This window comes from Triturus cristatus, chromosome 10 (assembly GCF_964204655.1).
Source record: "Triturus cristatus chromosome 10, aTriCri1.1, whole genome shotgun sequence".
Taxonomy (NCBI): Eukaryota; Metazoa; Chordata; class Amphibia; order Caudata; family Salamandridae; genus Triturus; species Triturus cristatus.
In genome coordinates this window covers 147273911-147295916 of record NC_140593.1, presented here as the reverse complement: position 1 = coordinate 147295916, position 22006 = coordinate 147273911, and the positions used below count along the sequence as shown (strand labels likewise).

At 47.9% G+C, this 22006-nt stretch overlaps 1 protein-coding gene across 5 annotated transcripts in view; it reads right to left on the bottom strand.

Moving 5' to 3' along the window:
* DNAJC13 (DnaJ heat shock protein family (Hsp40) member C13) overlaps positions 1 to 22006 on the bottom strand; it is a 1667846-nt gene that overhangs the window by 433929 nt on the left and 1211911 nt on the right. For all 5 annotated transcript variants that reach the window (XR_014970022.1, XM_085630673.1, XM_085630671.1 and 2 more), the window contains one exon: positions 19918 to 20009. Coding sequence is in view for 4 of the 5 variants with exons in the window: in XM_085630673.1 (XP_085486799.1) it covers positions 19918 to 20009 (92 nt within the window). In the remaining variant the exon portion in view is untranslated. The remainder of the gene's footprint in view (positions 1 to 19917; positions 20010 to 22006) is intronic.

Below are 22006 nucleotides of genomic sequence, written 5' to 3'. Positions count from 1 at the left end.
TAATTTCTGTGGGTTGCAAAGGAATTATAGAGGTTGATATATTGTTATGGGCTGTATGATTAAGAGAAAGGTTAGTTATCCGGCTGTCAGTCGGAGACGGTGACTCTAAGATTGGGGAATGTGGAACGATATCAGTAGTTAGCTCCCACCCAGATTTGTCAATAAGCGATGTATTGCTAAGCTCAGGGGTAAAATTATCGGGCTTCAAGGTAGTTGGTAAGAGACTCACAGTAGGGGGGTTGTCAGCCATGGACACAGGGTTGAGAAGTCAATCTTGTTCTTCCAAGCCTGAAAGAGTGGTATATCTGTTTGAGGTCGGAAGGGAAAAGTGATGAGCCTCGGGGTTCAACCTCGGTAGGGGGCGTGAAAATGTGGGGTTTAACAACAAAGAACGAGGATAGAAATAACTTAAATCAACCGTTGAAATTCCCATGCCCCTGCTCGGCGAGTACCAGTCCACAATATGAGGTAAGACCCTACGGTCCCTAAAATTAATAATAATGATGTCACCCTGGATGTCCTTAGGTCTGGTGCCAACCCAATTCAATCTCCTCACATGGAGTATTTCACCATTAATTTCAGGGGGAAGTGGTCTATTTTGTGTCAACCAATGTACAACTTTATTTTTAAGTTCTTGGAATCTCTCGGTTTTACCTGGAGCAAGTACTGGGACACCCGTAAGAGTCACTACATAAGGGGCCGCTTCGGGGGGCAGGTCAATATGGGAGCCTTTATCCAAATTATAATCCGGGGCAAGCTGTCGGTTGATGTTATTACCTAGGGGCACTACAGGAGTGGAAAGTTGGTCGACTCTAGGGGCCTTTGTGTCGAGGGATTGTTTCTCAGGTGCGGGGGTAGGTACAACTATATCCTCTATGTGGTTTAATGTATTGAGCTGAGTAGTAGATTGGATAAAGGGTTGGGGCACAGTGGCCACAGTGATGTTTTTACAAAAGTGAGAATAAAGGTCCTTGTTTTGTGCGACAAGTAACGCGTGCGATGCTTCCAAGGATGTTAATTGAGTCGCAATATTCTTAACTCGTTCCACTAAAGGAAACAGCAGGGATTTTACCAACTGTTCAATGTCAGTCAGCAAATTTGAGAAAGGAGATGTAGGAGGGTCTGTTAAAGGCGTTGGAGGTCTACTTTGTGTGATAGTCAACTTAGGGTGAGGCAAAGGTTTGAGCAAATCAGAGTGGGACTGTTTTCTCCGTTTTTTATAAGGTGCAATGGAGTTTTTTTTTACTAATAACTTAGATGTAGAAGGTCTATTTTTAACAGCTTTGCTCTTGAGTGTCTTAGCATTGTAGGTTGGAACTAAATCCTCGGGGGAGCTAACAGTTAGTAATTGAGGAGATAAGACACATGGGCTGGTTTCCTTTGGGGCAGGCGCTATCTCTACTAAGTCATGTTGTTGCAAAGAAGGACCAGCGTCGTCCCTAGGATCAAGATCAATAGTCCTTGATGGGGGAGAACGGGCCTGTTGAATACGGCCCAGGGACGAACGCTTCTGATAGATCGGGTCCATTGATAGACGGCGTTCCGTAATGGCAATCTCATTTTCTAGAACGGTAGCGGCTCTGGTTATAAAATGGTCCAAGGTCCCCCTAACTGAACCCCCCACCAGGGATGGCCTAGGTTTTATGAGATTTGTAGCCATAGCGGTTTAGTAGCTAACTAAAACTTCGGTACAGAAGTAGACCAAAACTAAAGATAAGTGAAAAATTGGAATATCAATGAATACCACTAAATGTAGATAGAAAACTAAATAAAAACAACCCCCTATATTCCGAGATAACCAAATAGTGTTCAAATCGCTTATCTCTCAGTCTGGTATTGCAGCTCTGGTGTCAACGACAGGAGGTGTGGCCCAGCCCGGCCTCAATCGGCCTTGGACGGCCGTAGACGGCCCGCCCTTTGCCCGGGCTTAGCCCGGCGTGTCCCGCTGCGCGTCCCGCGAAGCGGGAGGCGCGAGGTCTCTTTGTAGTCCGCCGCCGGTTAGGGGGAGGGGCTGCTGGTGATGACACTGCCCTCCGCTGCCTCTGGTCTCTGTAGTCCTGCTGTCCTGATGGCGTTTCTGTGTACCATACGCTGCGCGTCCCGCGAAGCGGGAGGCGCGAGGTCGCTTTGTAGTCCGCCGCCGGTTAGGGGGAGGGGCTGCTGGTGATGACACTGCCCTCCGCTGCCTCTGGTCTCTGTAGTCCTGCTGTCCTGTTGGCGTTTCTGTGTACCATAAGCAATGGTAATTGCTCGTGTAAGTTTTGGGCCTCGCGTGCGCTTGCCTGAGGGAGCTTGGCGAGGAGTCAGAGCCATCAACAGCTCAGCTGGCGCTTCTGCCTCCCGGTTCCAGGCAAGTCTCTTCGCTGTTCACCCTCTGCCAATGAAGTGTCGGACTGGACAGGAAATAGATCACCAATGTGGCGAAACCGAGAACACATCAGCGCCGGTGGCAGGCAGTTGTTGCTGGCCGGAGGGTACAGCCACCTAATGGGAGAAGGAGGAAGCCCCGTGACCGAAGAAGCTGGTGTCTGCAATGAAGAGCGGGCGGTGATGTGGTGGACCCTTCCCTGGCGAGAGAGCTTCCGACTGCAGCATAGGAGTGGCAGTGGGACAGCCATAGGTCTACCTCCGAGAAGCGAGCACATGCACCATTACTGCTGTTCCAAAATAGTTAGAGAGGGCGGCGCAATCAAAACAAACTGCAACGGGCGGAAGGCAAAAACTGCACCTAAACCGCAACATTAAAAAAAAAAAGTGTAGTAAAACAACAGATGAAGAAACTGAGCGTAAGGAGATCGCGCATGACCGGTGCTCCTTAGCTTTGACCAGAAATGATGTATCGCTATGTCAAAGAGACCGCACCAGCGATATACCGTACTGCCAAGGAGTGCAAGGAACCCTAAAAGTGTGACCACACCTCCCCAGCACATGACAAGCTATGTAATAGCTACAAGTACCCCACATAGGGTATGTTACGTCCCAAGAAAACATGGGAACACCTATTAGGAAAAGATTCCACAGTAGAGGACAAACAGAAAAGCCTGCGGGTAAACCTGCAGACAGCTTACCAAGCAGCCAATAAAGACGACACAAAAGGCCCAATACCAGGACCTATACAGGCTTACCAACAGCCAAAACCACAAGGCAAAAAAGGGGGGGCTGAACCAGCAGCCAAAAGCACCAAAGGGCCAACCGAAGGACCCTGAATGCACACCAACCACACAGAACACACAGCCGGGGCTACTTGTTACTAGGCCCCAGAAAACAGTGGGAGAACACCTCCCAGAACACAGACCGACATCCAGGTTCACTGAGGAGGAGGAGGACGAAGCCCCGCAAGGAACCGCTGAATGGCAGAATCCGCAGGGGCGCCATCGAAGGGGAGGTCAACCAGCCGCTCCCTAACGTTCTCAGGGAAAACACTATCCCGCAGCCAAGCATGGTGACGGAGGGCCGCTGATGCACCCATGGTGAGACCAAGCACCTCAGAAATATCCAGAGCCGAGCTAAGAATAAACACCGCCAGCTCCCGGCCATCCAACACATGGTACCGCAGATACGCGCAGGCACCCTCCTGAGAAGCAGAAGACAGAAGGGACTCCGCCGAATCCCACAAGCAAGAAGTGGCTCTGGCCAACACACAGAGTGTTAAGCGCCCGCAAGGCAGCACTGGAGGAGGTGAAGATGTTGCGTCCCCAGGAATCTAACCACCGGGCCTTTTGCGACGGGGGAGACAACACAGATGGCAAGGAGGGAAAGGCAAAAAACAAATGATCCTGCAGCTGACTATATGTTAAGCACATACATTTTAACGTCCACTAAATAATCAAGTCCTGTGCCACAACGTCTCCAGGACCTGCTGCAGTTAGGTCTCACTGGAAATCCAGAGATAAAACTTTGAAGAAAAGTGGAGGCAGCACCAGGGATGAAGTCACACTTTAGCCCAGGGCACCGCGTCCTTACTGCCCCTTCAGCAACCGGTGGACAAATGGGAATACTGGGAGCAGCTCAATGTGAGGATGAGCCTGAGTGGGAAGGCGATGTGGAGGGTCCAGTGGATCTGGATTTCTCTCCACACCCTGGTACTCTGTCCCCTTCTTCCGTGGCCATGGAGGAGGTCAGGGCTTTTTCTGTGGTTTTGCGCTGGGCAGCTGAGGCTCTTAACTTCGAGCTCCCTTCTGTACCTATCAGGACCAATCTCCTGACTGAGGTCCTGCAGCCGCAGTCGTCCTCTGCGGAGCCATTACTGCCCTTCAATGAAGCACTTACTGATATCCTGTTGGGCACCTGGATTAAACCTTACACAGGAGCCCCTGTAGACAAGGGTGTGGCGCGCCACCATCGCCCGACGCTGGGTGATCCCTGCTTTCTCACACAACATCCGACGCCTGAGAGTCTGGTTGTCCAGGCTTCTGCTTCGCCTAGTGCGTTCCGTTCTGCTCCTCCGGGCAAGGAATCTAGGAAACTGGAGCAGTTTGGGAAAAAGATTTTCACATCTGCCAGCTCTGGGTTGCGGGCGGTAAATACTGCGTGCCTGCTAGGCCGCTATTCCCATTCTGTGTGGGACATTGTAGCACAGGTGCTGCCTCAGTGCCCTGTGGAAGCACGGGCGGTTCTCTCCCAAGCCATTACCGAAGGGAGAGATGCTGCAAAATGTACTATTCGTTGTGGGCTTGACACGGCCGATTCTCTCGGTAGGGCACTTTCCACAACTGTGGCTCTCCGTCGTTAGGCTTGGCTCCGAACTACTGCCTTCTCTGGGGATGTCCAGAACACCCTGTTGGACATGCCCTTTGACGGTACTCGCCTCTTTGGTGATAAGGCGGATAGCACCCTGGAACGCTTTAAGGACTCTTGGGCTACGGCCCAGTCATTGGGTCTCGCCACCACGCCTACTCCCTCGGGGTCTGCTTTTCGGTTCTTTCGAGGCCATGGTCGGGGCGCCCAGGCGTGTTCTTTTCAGACCCGCAAGGCTGCGCAGTCTCAGCGCAGCCACGGACGTGGGACCCGCCGTGGTGAGTCCAGAGGACAGCGGACGGGTCAGTCCGCTACCTCCCCTGCCGCCGCCTCTAAACCTTCCTAGTCCTGTTTCAGGCCCACCTGATGCCAGTGGGTGGCAGGATTCGCCATCACCTTCCCCACTGGCGCTCCATAACCTCGGACAGGTGGGTTCTGCAAATAGTCCGCAGGGGCTATTCCCTCCCCTTCGAATCTACCCCTCCGGCCATGCCACCTCAAAACCACCGCATGTCGGGGGAACACTTGGCACTTCTCCTGCAGGAAGTTATGGCCCTCTTGGCCAAGGGGGCCATCGAGCGCGTTCCGATGCCAGAAGTAGGTCGTGGTTGTTACTCCCACTACTTCTTGGTTCCGAAGAAGGACAAAGGTCTGCGCCCTATCTTAGACCTCCGGAACGTCAATCGCTTCCTCCGGAAGGAGAAGTTCAAGATGCTCATGCTAGCTCAGGTCTTGTCTGCTCTAGACCCGCTTGACTGGCTGGTAGCGTTGGACTTGCAGGATGCTTATTTTCATATTCCCATCCTGCCAGCCCACCGGCGTTACCTACGGTTCACAGTGGGCCACGAGCACTTTAAGTTCACCGTGCTCCCTTTCAGCCACCAGCGCCCCCCGGGTGTTCACGAAACTGATGGCGGTGGTCGCAGCTCATCTGCGCAGATCAGGGGTTTATCTTCCCCCTATCTCGACGAATGGTTGTTGAAGGCGGGCTTGCCCCAGGCAGTCGTCTCCCACCTCCAGACTACGGCCGACCTCCTGCATTTGCTGGGATTTTCCATCAACGTGCCGAAGTCGCACCTGGTTCCCTCTCAGAAGCTCCTCTTCATCGGAGCGGTTCTGGATACGGCGCAGTTTCGGGTTTATCCTCCCGAATAGCGAGTCCGTGACATTCGGGCTATGATTACAATCTTTCGGCCCTGGTCCTGGGTTTCGGTCAGGAAGACCTTGAGGCTGCTGGGCCTCATGGCCTCCTGCATCCTGCTGATCCATCATGCCAGATGGCATATGCGTTTCGTTCCCCTTATCGGAACTTCGTCAGAACCAAGTTAAATTATAAGCAAAAATTGTACCTTGGAATTGGGGTGTACTCACCACCGCGTACTCTCAGTGCGTCTTGTATTCAACGATTGCGGTATATCAGAACCTCTGTTGCAAAATTCCCACAGCCATGGAAACAGCGCAGGCGAAAACCGCACCCGCCTCTGTAGGGCCCCGCGGAGGGGAAAGCAGCTCCTCGTTAGGCGATGGCTGCAAGCTAAGGCGGCCATCCCTCAAACCAACCGGAGGAAGGAAGGGCTAAGGCCGGAAAGAAGGAAGAGGGACCGAGGAGTGGGGAACCTGCGGCTCCTCCGGCGAAGACAACGGTCGTGGAGACGGCGAGGAGCCGCCTTTAGACGACGTCGGGGAAAAAGCCACGACACGGCGGCCTGCCTCCGGCGAGGATGACACCAGCAACCGCCGAACCTCTGGAGAAGAGGAGGCGTCCGAAGACGAGTCAACGATCTGACGTCGGCCCGGCGTCGTAGAGTCCGCAACCTGAGGCAGGACACCGTCGCCAACCGGCGTCGGAGGAGGCGCCGGAGGAGACGCCGGGGCGATATCCGTCACAACACACGGTGCAGGGGATCAGAGCTGGGCCGGAGCCGGAAGGCGAAGGATCGGCGCCGACCCGACCTCCGACGAGGCAGCCGCCTGCGTGGAGGGACGAGAAGGGCCCGGGCAATTGTGCCAGGTTAGCCATGAAAGAGAATTTCTTTAAGTTCGAGGACCAATTTTTTCTGCAGGTGTCTGGAACTTCTATGGGAAGAGATTTTGCTCCCAGTCTGGCTAATCTCTATGTGCACATTTTTGAACAGGAACATATCTTCAGCATTAACAATCCATATAGAGATCATATCCGTCTATGGAGACGGTATATTGATGACGTGCTGGTGATTTGGAGAGGTGATCTTCCATCTATCATTGATTTTAAAGAGTGGCTAAATGGTAGGAATGAGTACTTGAATTTTACTTGTGAATACAGTAAGACGAACTTACCATTCTTGGCTATCATGATTTCTCCTATGGAAGGTGGTTAAAGTACGGAGCTTTTCAAAAAACCCATGGCCAAGAATTCACTTCTAGCCTATGAAAGTTTCCATCCGCAATCTCTGAGAGCTAATTTACCTTTCGGTCAATTTCTGCGGGTCAAGAGGAATTGCTCTACCATGGCTAAATATAAAGAGCATGCTGAGAATCTGTCTGTTCAACTACAAACCAGACGGAATCCCAAAAAACTCATTAAGAGCTCCATGAAACGTGCAGCAAACAACAGTAGGGCAGCTCTACTAGAGTCTACAATTCCCAAAGAGTCATCTGATAGGCTCACGTGTATCAACACATTTTGTAGCTTCTCCCACAAGATCAAGAAAAGTATTTTATCTAATTGGAAGATCTTGAATATTGATGCGAGACCATTACCCCATCCGTTAAGCGGAGTTCTAACATCAAGGATCGGTTAGTACATACCCGACCACACAAAGATAGAGAAGAAACACAGAGTACTCTATGGGGTTTACCCCCAGTGCGAGGTCACTTTCCTTGCGGTTCTTGTGCAGTCTGCTCTCAGACGACCCATACAACTGAGATTGAGATTGGCTCCCCTAGGCCATGGGTACTGATGACTCATACTAACTGTAACAATGAGAACTTGATTTACATTATAACATGCCCCTGTTCCCTTCGCTATGTGGGTATGACCACACGAAAGGTCAAGACCCGTATTTTTGAGCACAAGAGTGCTATTAGATGCAAGAAGACCTCAACGAGGTTGACCAATCATTTCCTGACAGCCCAACATGGCCCACAAGATCTCCTCTGGTCTGTCTTAGAGAAACCATTTGTTCCCAGGCACATCGTTGATGTATCTACATTTCTACTCAGGCGGGAACAATGGTGGGTGCACAAATTGAAGACAGATCTTATGGGTTTGAATGATGAGATCCCGTGGGTTTCCCTATAACCAGCGTCTGTAGGTTGCGCAGTCCTGTTTTATTCTTTACACTACCCTAATTCAAACATGGTACTCTGCTGTATGATGAGTTTATGTTCAGGATTTAGATTCCAGCTTATTTTATCTACCGTTACAGATAGGTGATTGTGATTCAATTTATTTATTGATATTGACCCACAATTTATTCTCATTTGCAGGTCTTACATTTATGACAGAGAACCGTTTTGGTCTTTCTTGGCATATTTGTTATTTATGTTCTTCTGGGCATATTAATTTATATCATGATCTGATGTGCCGTTTTATCTCGTGGCGGGTGATCATTTTGGCCCTTTTGGTATTGCGGCAGTTATTGCCATCGCTATTAAGATATCACACTACACTTCAATGCCGCGCACGCTCTATACATAGCCAGTCAGCTTTTGACCCAGCGCTTGCGCTTTTAGATAGTGTTGCCATTTAGCGCATGCGCGATAGATCTTTTCTTACGAGTGCCTCACACCGGTTCTTATTTGGCAGTACATTTTTCCAGTATTTAAACGCAACCACACACAGGACACTCACCTCCGGTCACAAGCTCATTTCAAGCCCGGAGTACCGACGGATAGGTGAGTGCCCGAGTAGTTGTGAGTCTGCTCTACTAGCTTGCTCTACTGGTGAGTGCTATGAGGCGCTTTGGGTTTAATAGGTCTGAGACGAGTTTCCAGCTTGCAATAAGGACAATACGATGCTTGTTGGGCTAAATCTTTTTAAATCTTGTAAATCTCTTTGATTATTTACCAATGGCCATATGCGTTGGCAGTATACAGGTCGTGGCACACTGTTCATTATTCTTGGACTAGAAAATTTTAAGAGAGAATAATTTTAAGAGAGAATGCCTGTTTAGGATTTCTTAGTATGCAAAGTTAACGGCATAATAGCTTTAGCGTTATGATCATGATATTCATGTTGCCACTAAATACATCATTTTCAGTTGAATATCCGTATTCTTTATTAACTTTTTGACTCTGTTTAGAGTGGTTCTGCTGTTTAGACTCTAGTTTGTGAGCCACTCTGAGACATTATTCTTGGTAATTGATTACCATTCTTGATTATTGATTTTTATTGGCGACGAATAGCCATTGATTTGTTGTGTTGGACTCTCTCACTGTGGCTCCCCTGTTTTTTCACTACATGCTCATGATAGAATCGCTATAGTAGGTCTATGACTGGAGCAATGCTTTCCTTGTGATCTATGTATAGGTTGACCAATTAATGGTTTATACATCCTTTTTTCTAGAGCAGTGCCCCCTCCTGAGCTGTCGCCAGGTTGAGGTGGGTTACTTACCCAGCCGTTTGCGGGTAAGTTTGGCATTTGTACTGCCATTCTCAGCACTTTACCTTTGGCACTGCACAATAGCATCACAGATGAATTGCATATTATTCTGTGTTTTGTCCATTTCCTTCCCTGTAGGTAACGTTGCCTAGAAGAACAGACAGACTGATTTAGTTCCTGTTCTTGTATCCATTTATGTTCACATCACTTACACATTTATGCAGCAGCACTATTAGAGGTCCTGACGAAAGCTTTGCCCACGACTGGGCTACAGGCTGAAACATGTCGACCACTACTTTTCACTCGACCACTACGTTTCACTCTACCCAAGCGGTTTAAATCTATACCGCTGGTGCACTGTTTTTTTAACTCTGGCAGAGAATGTATTAGAATAAAGCATATGATTTATGCTCTCTAGCTAGTTTTAATTACACTTTGTTCACATTCATTTATGTTTTGCGCTGCACCCTCTCTCACATTATTATTGCTCATCATTTGTGGACTTAGTCAACTCCACCTACATTTGAAAACATCCCTGAGCTCCTTCCTCGTAGAGAGGAAGTTGTAGCCCCCAAAGGAACTAGGTTTTTCCTTTGGGAGGAGAATCCCAAATGATGAAGCATGTCACCTTTGGTGAGTGAGGGATTTCGTCCTTTAAAGGGATATGCCCACAGTTTTTTGCTGTGAGTCATAGTCATTGTTTAGGTGCTGTGAGGCTTATCAAGCCTTAGTAGTGCTTAGGCACACTTTTCATAATGTTTTGTACATAGACCCCAAGATTTCGTACTGTTTTTCGATATATTATATGGGAAATAAATCTTGTTGTAGTCTGAAAAAATTCCCTTAGACCCCCCTGCTTTGAACTGTTTTGGTTTTTTGGCTACAGGACTTAAACCCAGGCACTTCTATAGCACCAGGAGTCAAGTACACGACAAAGAGGTTGTCAGAAACCAAATTAAAACTTTTAACAATGGGTACCGCTTTCTCTCGGATCTGCGTCGCTGCGCGGAAAAAGAAAGAACTGACGTCAGCGCGCTTGGGCGCGTCTCAGTAGCTCCGATGACATCATCTCGGCGGATACGACGCCAGCGACGTATGCGGAGCCATACGACGACGCCTGCCGACCCGCAGGGGTACTGCTGACGAAAACATTCCGGATCCAGTCTGATGCCTGGGGATATTCTAAGGTAAGGAATCTATCACTAACGTGTCTCTTTCAGATGGAGTCACTCTCTGCATCTGGGAATATGCCATTCAGGATGGGAGTGGGACAGAAGAGTTATTCGGAAGATGAGTGGAAATCAATAAAAAATAATTGCCAGGGAAGATAGACCAACTGAAGGCGGCAGAAGGGGGCAGGGTACGAAGTAGGTTTGCCCCTTCGTGGATGGAGCACTTTTAAGGAAGTGGGGAAATGGTGGCCGGATGCCTGATACACCCTTAATATATATTTTTAACTATGGCATAGAGCGTTGTGAAAAAGCAAGGTCATGTTAAGTGGGGCTAACCATGACCCCACTCTGCTAGCGCAAATCATCCATGTGCTCAGCTTAAAGAGAGTGGATGGGTGGACACATACACAATAGAAAATTGTAAATGTTGCTGCAAATTAGAGTGTTGTTTAACTTTGTGTTTCAAGTGACATCATACACAACTCGAGCTTCACTCTTGGTGTCTTTGGTGTTACTTGATTAAAACAAACTTTGTTACTGAAAGATGCCATTTATAATTCTATGCATCACACCATGAAGTGCCTCCAGTATTCTTCCATGCCTCCTTCTGGTTACCATACCCTCAAGGAAACTATGGGGGAGGAGTGCTGCTGCTAGCATCTTTACCACTTTCCAGTAAATATTTTTTTATATTAGATACGATTTGGATTTGACTGAGCAAAGGATGAAGGGAGTGCTGAAGAAAACAAAACTAACACTAAGTTGTACATGGTTAAGTATCACAAGGATAGGTTTAATGTTAGAAATACAGCACCATTCCCATCTACAACAAGCTGTCCCCCTACCACTCAAAGTGGAAAACATTCCTACTATCAATGCTTACCCATGTGTAATGTTAAATGAACAAGCTACATAACCTTCAGTAAAGACTTTTCAGGTAGAGACTATCTAGCCACAGATTCCTTACGTTCGAATATTCCCCAGGCGTCAGTCTGGATTCGAAAACTTTACGCGTATAACTTCTGCGTGCCGGCAGATGGTGTTGTTCGGCGCTGGAAGTCACATACACGTTGCCAATTTAGGCGCCACCCCAGCGCACTAGTATCAGCTTCTTTTCGCAAGCCAGAAGTGAGGAGCCATGTAGTTTGCTGATGTACCAGTGTACAGACACCAAGGACCTTAGAAGTGTTACCTTATAAGGGGAGGAAGGGAGTGTTGGTAAGGAATCTGCAGCTAAACAGTCTCTACCAGATAATGTGATACTGAAGAGAAGTAACTTGTTCATCTAACAGTGAGTTCTAACCGCAGATTCCTTACCTTAGAATAGATACTCAAACAATACCTCCCTAGAGGTGGGTCTGCAAACAGATTCGACAAGGAAGTCTTGGTGGAATGAGCAGGCAAAATGCCTGCCACGACAGACCTGACTACTCAAGCAGCAGTGCTTGGTAAACGTGTGGCGAGACACACACATTGCAGCCTGACAGACGTCAACGGCAGGGACTCCTCGACCTAACGCAGTGGTCGCAGCCTTGGCTCTGGTGGAATGAGCACAGAAGCCCTCAGGGGATTGCTTCTTTGCCAGTATGTAGCAGAATTTAATGCAGAGCACAATCCATCATGAGATGGCCCATTTGTGCACGGTCTTCCCTGTCTTCTTTCTAACGTACCCAATGAAGAGTTCATCATCTACTCATAATTCTCTGGCAAGATCAATGTAGAGCAACAACACTCTTTTTGAATCCAGGCGGTGGAGTCTCTCCTCCGTTTTGGAAGGGTGAGGTGGAACAAAATAGGTAGGCAAGGTGATGGTCTGGCCTATATGAAAAGGTGTTACTACTTTCTTCAGGAAAGAGGCACGATTGCTCAACACCAGTTTCTCTGGGAAGAATGTTGTGTAAGGGGAATACATAGTGTGTGTATTTCACTGGCCCTCCTAGCCGATGCAATGGCCACCAGAAAGGCAGTTTTTATGGTTAACAAACGAAGAGGACAATTGTATAAGGGCTCGAAAGGCACACACATCAGGAAAGATAAAACAAAGTTCAGGTTCCATTGGGGCATGATGAAAGGTTTTGGAGGGAATATAAGCTGTAGTCCTTTAGGAAAACGAGTCATAACTGGTGACTTAAAGAGGGATGGCTTATTTGGCAACCGCATGAATGCAGATATGGCTGAAAGGAAGCCTTTAACAGTGATCAGAGCAAAGCCTTGCTTAGTCAATGAGACAACAAACAACAAAACCTCAGACAAGGTTGCAGAACGGGGATTAACATTTTTGGGGGCACGCCAAGCAACAAATTTGTCCAAACAGCAGGCGCATACTGTCTTGGTTGAGAGACGCGCCTGGCTACCAGAATAACACCAAAGACTTCAGGAAGGAGGTCAAAAACTGTCAATTGCCGCTGCTCAATCTTCATACATCTAGGCGGAGCGTGCATAGATTTGGACACAGGACCCTGCCCAGCTGCTGCAACAGTAGATTCTACCGAAGAGGCAGCCTGATCGGAGGACTCATGCTCAGGAGTACTGGATACCATACTCTCTGTGAACTAATCTGGAGCCACAAGGATGACTTGTGCCCAGTTGTTCCTGATTTTCCTGAGAACTCTGGGCAGGAGTGATATCGGTGAAAAGGCATTGAGGAGGCTGGAGCTCCACTAGAGACCTAGAGGACCCCAGACCAAGAGCCACCTTGGAAACTCCAGCACGCAGAAGTGTAGATATTGTGCATTCTCAGTGGTGATGAACAGATCTCACCAAGGTTCTTCCCATCTGTCAAGAGATCTTTACACCACTTCCGGATGGAGACACCATTCAGGATCCACTAGGCACCGATGGCTGAATTTGTCTGCTCTGGCGTTCAGCGAGTCCCCCAGATGTTGAGCCACCAGGGAAATGCCCAGACGTTCCAGCCATGTAAAGAGATGTGGGGCGTCCTGACACAAGGTCCACCACCCAACCCCGGCCTGGTTGCTGCAATACCACATGGTGGTGCTGTTGTCTGTGAATACCTAAACTAGCCTTCCCTTGATGGAATGAAGAAAGGCTTTCAATTCCAATCGGATCATTCTCAGCTCCAACAAGCTGATGTGGAACTGGCACTCCGCCAGAGACCAGAGTCATCTGATGTCCAACTCTCCCAGTTGGCCGCCCCAACCCAGGAGTGACGCATCTGTCACTACAGTTAGCTCTGGTTAGGGAAGGGAGAGGGGTCTGGTGCTGAACCAATCGCAGTACGTCACTCATCACTGCAAGACTTTTGAAGTTCCCTCCGATATCTGGACCAGGTCGGAGAGATTCCGCCGATGCTGCGCCCCACCATTGAGACTTCAGATTCTACAGCAGAGCCAGGTTATGCCTATGGGCATGTGTCACCAACAGGATGCAGGAGACAATGAGATCTAGCAGCCTCAGTCTGTCTCACTAAAATCCCAGATAGAGACTGAAACATCAAAATCATAGACCAAATATCCTGGGCTGAGGATAGGCCTGAAACGACACTATGTCCAGAACCGCCCGGATGAAAGGGGGCATCTGAGAGGGAGTCAGGTGTGAAATTGACCTGTTCATAGTGATCGCCCTGAATGCAGAAGGTCTGTAGGTGGGAGACAACTGCCTGGGGCAATCCTGACTTCAACAGCCAGTCGTTGAGGTAGGGGAAGACTGGAACTCCTCACATCTGCAGATGTGCTGCAACCACAGCCATCACCTTGGTGAACACCAGAGGGACGCTGGTATGGCCAAAGGGGATCACAGCAAACTGATAATACTCGTGGCCCACCATGAACCGCAGATAATACCTGTGGGCATTCAGGATGGGGATCTGAAAGTAGGTGTCCTGCAAGTCCAACACTACCACCCAGTCTCCAGAGTCAAAGGCAGACAGGACATGAACTGATATCGGCATCTTAAACTTCTCCTTCTTCAGCAAGATACTGAGAGGGAGCAGGTCTAGAAGAGGGCAGATGCCTTCATGTTTCTTGAGGACCAGAAAGTAGCGGGAAAAGCAACTACGACCTACTTCTAATGCAGTCACCCTCTTGATTGCTCATTTTGCCAAAAGAGCCTGTTCTTCCTCACCAAGCAGGGAGGGGTGGTCCTCCATCCACGGCCAGAGGTCTGAAACCAGCCCTGGCAAACAGCTCGGCCAGCCCTGCTGGGGGGATGGTTTGGGGGGGGGAGCTAGTTGGAAATACCATTCCCGTCGCAAAGGCTGCTGCTTTTGTTACATGGGGCCAATATTGCATCTATACTGCAAAAGTGGGCCCCGGTAACAAAAACAGATCCACAGGTGTCCAAAACTGTGCCCCACCTTGGCGGCCCACTGGGAAAACGTCCGCTGCCCACTATGGCCATTATACTATATCGACCTCTGGATGGCTGTCCCATGGGACTTGTGGGAACCATGTCCGCTGCCACGAAAGAACTTTGGAGCCTGTTGGCTTTGGTGGGTGAGCGAGAATGGATGTAGCTGGAAGAAGAGGCGCAGAATGACGAGAGGCCATGGGGAGGTCCAAGGGCCTGGCAGCAGCTCAGCTGTCTTTAAAGCAATCCATCGCTGAATCGGTCTTCTCACCGAAGAAATGGGTGCCATCGAAGGGCATGTCCATAAGGTAAGCATGGACATCCCCCGAAAAGCCTGTAGGAGCTCAACCAGGCGTGCCATTGCTCTGTATAGTGAGTTGGTTGTGTCCACTTTCCAGCGAGTGTCTGACACCTGGGGAATATTCTAAGGTAAGGAAATATATATATATATATATATATCTATATATCTATAAATCTATATATATATATAAATCTATATATATATTATCTACTGGCGGTCGCCAGTAGATAGTTATAGTTAGGACCGTGTTTCCATAGGAAATCTGAAAATTCTATTTTGAATAACTTTGGCGCCGGTTGACGAATCCTCGCGAAATTTTCAAAACTTATGGAGCGCTCCGCTCAGCTCCTACCCTGAAAGTCTCGGGGTGATTAGTCAAGCGGGGGCCGAGAAAAAAGGGGGGGTCCCAAAACGCGTTTTCCCCATGCATTTCCCCATAGGACCTTTAGTCGAAGGTACAGCCCGAACGGCTGAACAGAATTACTTGAAATTTGGCAGAGAGGTAGTCCTCAGGTCAGGGATGTGCCTTTTGCATATATGGTGTCAATCTGTTCAGTAGTTCCTGAGAAAATTGCAGTTAAAGCACATAAATATCTATAGCCGCGCACCGCACCCTAACGTGCGCAAGCGTAATTCTGATTGGTGGTTACATGTCAGTCAACGTTCGAATCGGTCGAAATCAGGAAGTGTTGGCCGCCATTTTGTTTGTTTTGGGTGCGAGAGTGAAAAAGAGAGGTGGCGAATGTGAAAAGGGGGCAGGGTAGAGAGTTCCTGACCCCCTAGCCTTTGTCAGGGGGTCCCTAAAGGACCCCGAAGGGTGAAAAATCTTTTTTTTAAATCGCGGGGAGCGCGCACGGTGAAAAACCTTTAAAAAAAAATAATACATACATAACTTAGCATTTAAAAAACCGTACGAATTCACATAAAAAACCATAGGTTTCACACATGTTATAGTTAGGAATTAGCATTTAAAAAACCTTGCAAATTCACTTAAAAAAACCATAGGTTTCACACATGTTATAGTTAGGTGGACATTTCACTCGTAAAAAACCATTGAAATTCCCCCGTTATAGTTAGTTCAGCTAACTATAACTCGCGCGACCGCCACTCTATCACAAGGATGATGTCATCAGTGATGCCACTGACCATATCATAAGTGATGTAATATATGATGTCATGAGCAGTGGATTGCGGGCGCGCGAGTTATAGTTATCGGAACAAACTATAACGGGGGAATTTCATTGTTTTTTTACGAGTGAAATGTCCACCTAACTATAACATGTGTGAAACCTATGGTTTTTTAAGTGAAAAAAAAAAATATATATATATATATATATATATATATATATATATATATATATATATATATATATATATTCACCGAAAAAACCATAGGTTTCACACATGTTATAGTTAGCTGTACATTTCACTCGTAAAAAACCAATGAAATTCCACGTTATAGTTAGATCAGGTAACTATAACTTGCGCGCCCACAATAAACTGCTGATGACGTCACATATTACATCACTCATGACATGGTCAGTGATATCACTCATGACATCAATGATGACATCTGAAATTACACATTGTGGATTGCGGTCGCGCAAGTTATAGTTACCTGATCTAACTATAACGTGGAATTTCATTGTTTTTTTACGAGTGAAATGTACAGCTAACTATAACATGTGTGAAACCTATGGTTTTTTAAGTGAATTTGCAAGGTTTTGTAAATGATAATTCCTAACTATAACGTGTGTGAAACCTATGGTTTTTTCAGTGAATTTGTACGGTTTTTTAAATGCTAAGTTATGTATTTATTTTTTATTCTGGTTTTTCACTGTGAGCACACCCTGCGCGCACGGTGCGCTTCGCGCACGGTGCGCGCGCTGTGGGCGCTTGGTGCGCTACGCGCACCGAGCACCCACGTTACGCAGTCCATGCCGTGCGCGCCTCGCCTTTTTTTACACATTAACATTTGTTTTTTTCTCCCTTGTGGGTCCTTTAATTTATTTAATAAATGTGATTGTTACTTCTTTATTTTTTATTTTTTTTGCCGTGCGCGTACGGTAAGCTTACCGTACGCGCACTCCGCGATTTTTTTAAAAAATAATTAAATGTATTTTTCGTACTTTTGGGTCCTTCTTGGACCCCCTGACAAACACTAGGGGGTCTGCAACTCTCTTCGTTGCCCCCTTTTCACGTTCCCCACCTTTGTTTCTCAGTGCGAGAGACAGAAAATGGCGGCCGACACTTCCTGATTTCGACCGATTCGAATGTTTACAGTCATGTAACCACCAATCAGAATTGAACTCGCGTACGGTAAGCGCACGGAGCGCGCTTACAGATATATATGTTGATTTAAATGCTATTTTCTCAGGACCTACTGAACAGATTTACACCAGACCTACAAAAGGCACATCCTTGACCTGAAGACTACCTCTCTTCCAAATTTCAAGTAATTCTGTTCAGCCGTTCGGGCTGTAGCTCGGACTAAAGGTCCTATGGGAAAATGCGTTTTGGGACCCCCCTTTTTTCTCAGCCCCCGCTTGACGAATCCCCCCCGAGACTTTCGGGGTAGGAGCGGAGCGTAGCGTAGCGCCCCATTAGTTTTGAAAATTTCGCAAGGATTCGTCGACCGGCGCCAAAGTTATTCCAAATAGAATGTTGCGGATTTCCTATGGAAACACGGTCCTAACTAGAACTATCTACTGGCGACCGCCAGTAGATAATATGTAGATAATATATATATATATATATATATATATATATATATATATATAAATAAAGCCTTGTTCACAGGTGAGTACAATTGCGATACTTAAATTTAAATAGTCACATGACACTATCACAAAACTACGTACCCCAAGGTGCACCTTGATTTGTACTCAAATGTTTATATTGCAGTTTAATGTTTATCCTACCACCGGAGTCAAGTTATCCTGTCCAATAAGGGGTGCTGCTCTGAAACCGGTCCTAGGATGCTTGTTTCAGGTCCGGGGAGGACCTGGCCTGGCAGTTCAGGCTGGACAGTTCCCATGGGTCAAGACTGATTTGTAAATGGCTGGGTCCAAACTGGAATGGCATGGAGCGCAAAGAAACGATGGATTTAGGTACAGATCTCTGTACTGGGTGTGAATTGTTGAAATTTTTCAGCATTCTGTCCATCAATTACTTTTCGTAAGTTGGCATTTTATTTTAGCTATTTAGTGTCTGCTGTGCGTCTCTGATCACTTCTGGAGTCGGTGACAGTTGGGCATTGTGTATTCCACCTAGGCAGCCACACACAATGCGAACTTAGGTGTGACTTGATGGGCCATCCTGGCAGGATGGGAGGGGGGAGCTGGAACCAGCCTCACACCTGAATAGGATGTCTCTTGCCCCATACAAAGAGCTGCATAACCCCTTGTAGTGAGTCTGGAACCAGGGCAGGAAGGGAGGAACTCTGTGCACTTCAAAGTCATGTCTTTGAAGTCACCACTTCAAAGGTACAAGTGAGTATACGTACTGGACCTCTGACACCACCACTTCAGTACACTTCTGGACCTGTAGATACTCTGCCAGGAAGGACGACTGCAGTGCTGCTGAAGGACTGACACTCTGCCGGACTTCTGCTTTGTTGGGCTCCTGCTTTGCTATGCTGACTTGCTGCCCTTTTGCCTGGGTGAGAAGGACTTGACCTGCATCATTTGTTCCCAGAACCCAAAGAGACTCCAAAGGGATATATGGCTGGCCTCCTGATCTGAAGTCTCAGGGACATAAAAGACTTTCAAACAACCTGCTTCGGCACATAAATTCTGTCATCTGTGAGTCTAACGCACCCAACTGGTGCCATCCTAGTCCTGTAACCTTGGAAGTGGGCGCCAGCTAAACAGATGCATCCTCTGCTGAGCAATGCATCTCCTCGGCTGAGAGGCGCATCTTCGAGCAGAGCCGATGCATTGCAGCTGTTGTGTGGATTGGAGCCATCACAAAAGACTGGGACTGACGCATTGCCTTCAGAACAGCCGCTGCACGATGCTTTACCTGGCACACGCTCCTTGCATCCCCCGTCGACGGCTGCCTCGACGACCATGTCAGATCTCTGTATCGCAGCTTCACCGCCGACGCATCGCCCCTGCTGCACCTTGCATCCTATACACTGGAATTCGCAACAGGACCCTGCATCACAGCCTTGCTGCACTTCAAAATCAACACATTGCCCCAGCTGTGCATCACATCTTCAAGGCGGATCCATGCAAGCACTCCGCAACCAGGATTAAGGTACTTTGGATCAGCAGGCCCATGTGGGTTCCTTTATCCGGCCAGCACTCCATCGCAGTTGGCCTGAACTTTTGACTTTGTCCCGGTCCATCGCGACCAGATGTACCAAATATTGCTTTTTGCTTCAAGTTGCTAGTTTTACCTAAACATTTTGAAATTCAATATCTCCTGTTCTACTGATTGGATTATTGTTGTTTTGGTCTTGCTTTATTTATTAAATTAAACTCTATTTTTACCGAAGTGTGGAATATTTTTGTGTGGTGTTTTCACTGTTTGAAGTTGTGCACAAATACTTTACACATTCCCTCTAAAGCGAAGCCTGACTGCACTGTGCTAAGCCACCACAGAGTGAGCACAGGTTAATTTAGGGTTTGCCTGCGTCTTACCCTGACTAGGATTGTGGCTGCTGCATGACTAGAGCTATACCCCAGTCAACCACCAACCCAATTTCTAACACTTACACAGGCGCACACACACACATATAAATAGAATGACCAACAGATCAGAATTTAGAGAGCACAACTTAAAGTCACATAGAATTATCATAATATTTTACCTCTAAAGCCAATTGTTGCACCTTTCCAGCTCCATGGACTCTCAAGAGGGAGAACAACAACTTGAAGTGTCCTAAACATTCTGTTTCAGAACCTATAAAGGGAAAACAAATGAGGTTTAAGTATGTTTTTATGCAAAAACAAGCAGGCAGAGTTTTGTTTAGTACAAAGCCACCAACATTCAATTTGACCAACACTGAGTTCTCACATCGTTGTTGGAAATTATTAAGGCTTCTTAGTGATTTACGATTGTCCACTGATTACTGTTGATTTTCCCAACACCACAGACTTACTGCAACGCTGCAAGGAACCATGGATTTACACTAAATTATTGAGCAGAGAGCCATGGATGTTGGCTTATTGAGGCATGTAATGCCAAGAAGGTGTGGCCAGAGAAAGGCTATGTGTATGGTAGCTGTGAGAAGTTGGCCTGATATGTGATGTCACTAGTTCTAGTGTACACATTGTATCAGTCCAAACAACCCTTATGGTGATTGGTTGTAAAGTCAACCTTATAGACCAGCTATCCTAGTGGTAGCATGGACAAGAGCAGTCTTAGGCTAAACTCTGTATGGCATGTGAAGCCAGCTGTCATACCATTTGCAATCCCTTGAATACCAAATGAAAGGACACCACAACAGATATATATAAAAAATAGAATGTATTTATTCTAGTCAAAATACCCTCAGCACTCTTTATGAGATTCGAGGTAAGTACAACACAGTCTTATTTAAGCATACATAAGTCACACAGGTAAGTAATACAGTTAGGCCCTAGGGGCCACGCAAACCATATACTAAGTAAGTGGTATAAGAACCACTGTCAAGAACACAGATTAGGCCTAGGCCTAGGGAATCGCTGGGGCTACACTATACTACCAGTTGCTAGGCAGTGGGAGGCCCACGGGATTCAGGTGCAGAGTGGAAACACTCACGCGTAATGCGTTAAAGTCGATAGAAATAGTAATGTTTAGAATGAAAGAGTTTTAGGACACTTCGGAAGGAGCTAGGAGTTAGAGACTTGGAAACTAGACCCTAGGATAGTCAATACCCTTGTGAGCACCGGAGTACTCAAGTTACCTAGCCCACGGGCTGCGGGTGCATAGGTGTGAACTTGCGTCGGGTTTCGTCGTCGACTCCTATGGATGCAAGCAGAGGGGACAGAGTCTAGGTCACCAGCCAGGAACCGGGAAGGAACCAGACGATGTCGTGAAGATGCAGGTGAAGAGGTGAAGCTTGTCGCAGCAGCCACGGTTACCAGGAGATGTCGAGGACGACCAGAACCAGGAGGCGAGCTGTCCCACGAGAGCTCTTGCTGTTGGCGGCGTCGATGTCGAGTTCGGACTCAACAAGCCTTGGCAAGCGCAACCCACGCAGGATGAAGGATTCGCTTCTGTTGCAGACCAGGAAGGCCTGAGGTGCTTCTCTTTTCACAGGGAAGCACGGGCCAGTCTGGAGGAGCCAAACCAGCGGTGGAAAGTTAAGCTTTCGTCGTCACAAAGGCAGAACTCGTGGAGTGCTGATCTTCGGTGCAGATGGGGTTGGGGCTTCTCAATCCCCAGAGCACAACTTCGAGGATGCCTCAGAAGCTGCGCTGGAAGCAAGTAGCCAATTTTCCCAGGTAGCCGGTCCCACGTCTCTCGTCGCCTCCACGGATCTCAGCTTTGCTGTGGATGTGGATCAGGGTCGGAGAAGTCTGGAAGTCAAGGCGCTGGTCGGGCTCTGCAGTCGGTTCCTCGTAGAACTTAGGCAAAGCAAACGGCAGGTCGCTTAATGGTACCTGTTTGCACAGGGTGGCCACTCCTTGGCCACAAGGGAGATTCTTCAGTCTTCTTCCGTAGTCGAATGTCGAAGGTCCAGAGTTTCTGTTCAAGTTTCAGTTATCAGGATAATCCAAAGTCCTAGGGACTCAGCTCTCACTTTTATACTAATCTGGGGGGCTGGGTTACCTGCTAGGTCCCTCCTATGGGTGGGACCAGGGAGGGGGGTGGTTACACCCCCTTCCCTTTGTCCAGTTTCGCGCCAGGACAGGGGCCGGAGTGCCCCAGCACCGGTTTGAACCGGACTATGCATGGGACACCTTGTGTGCCCC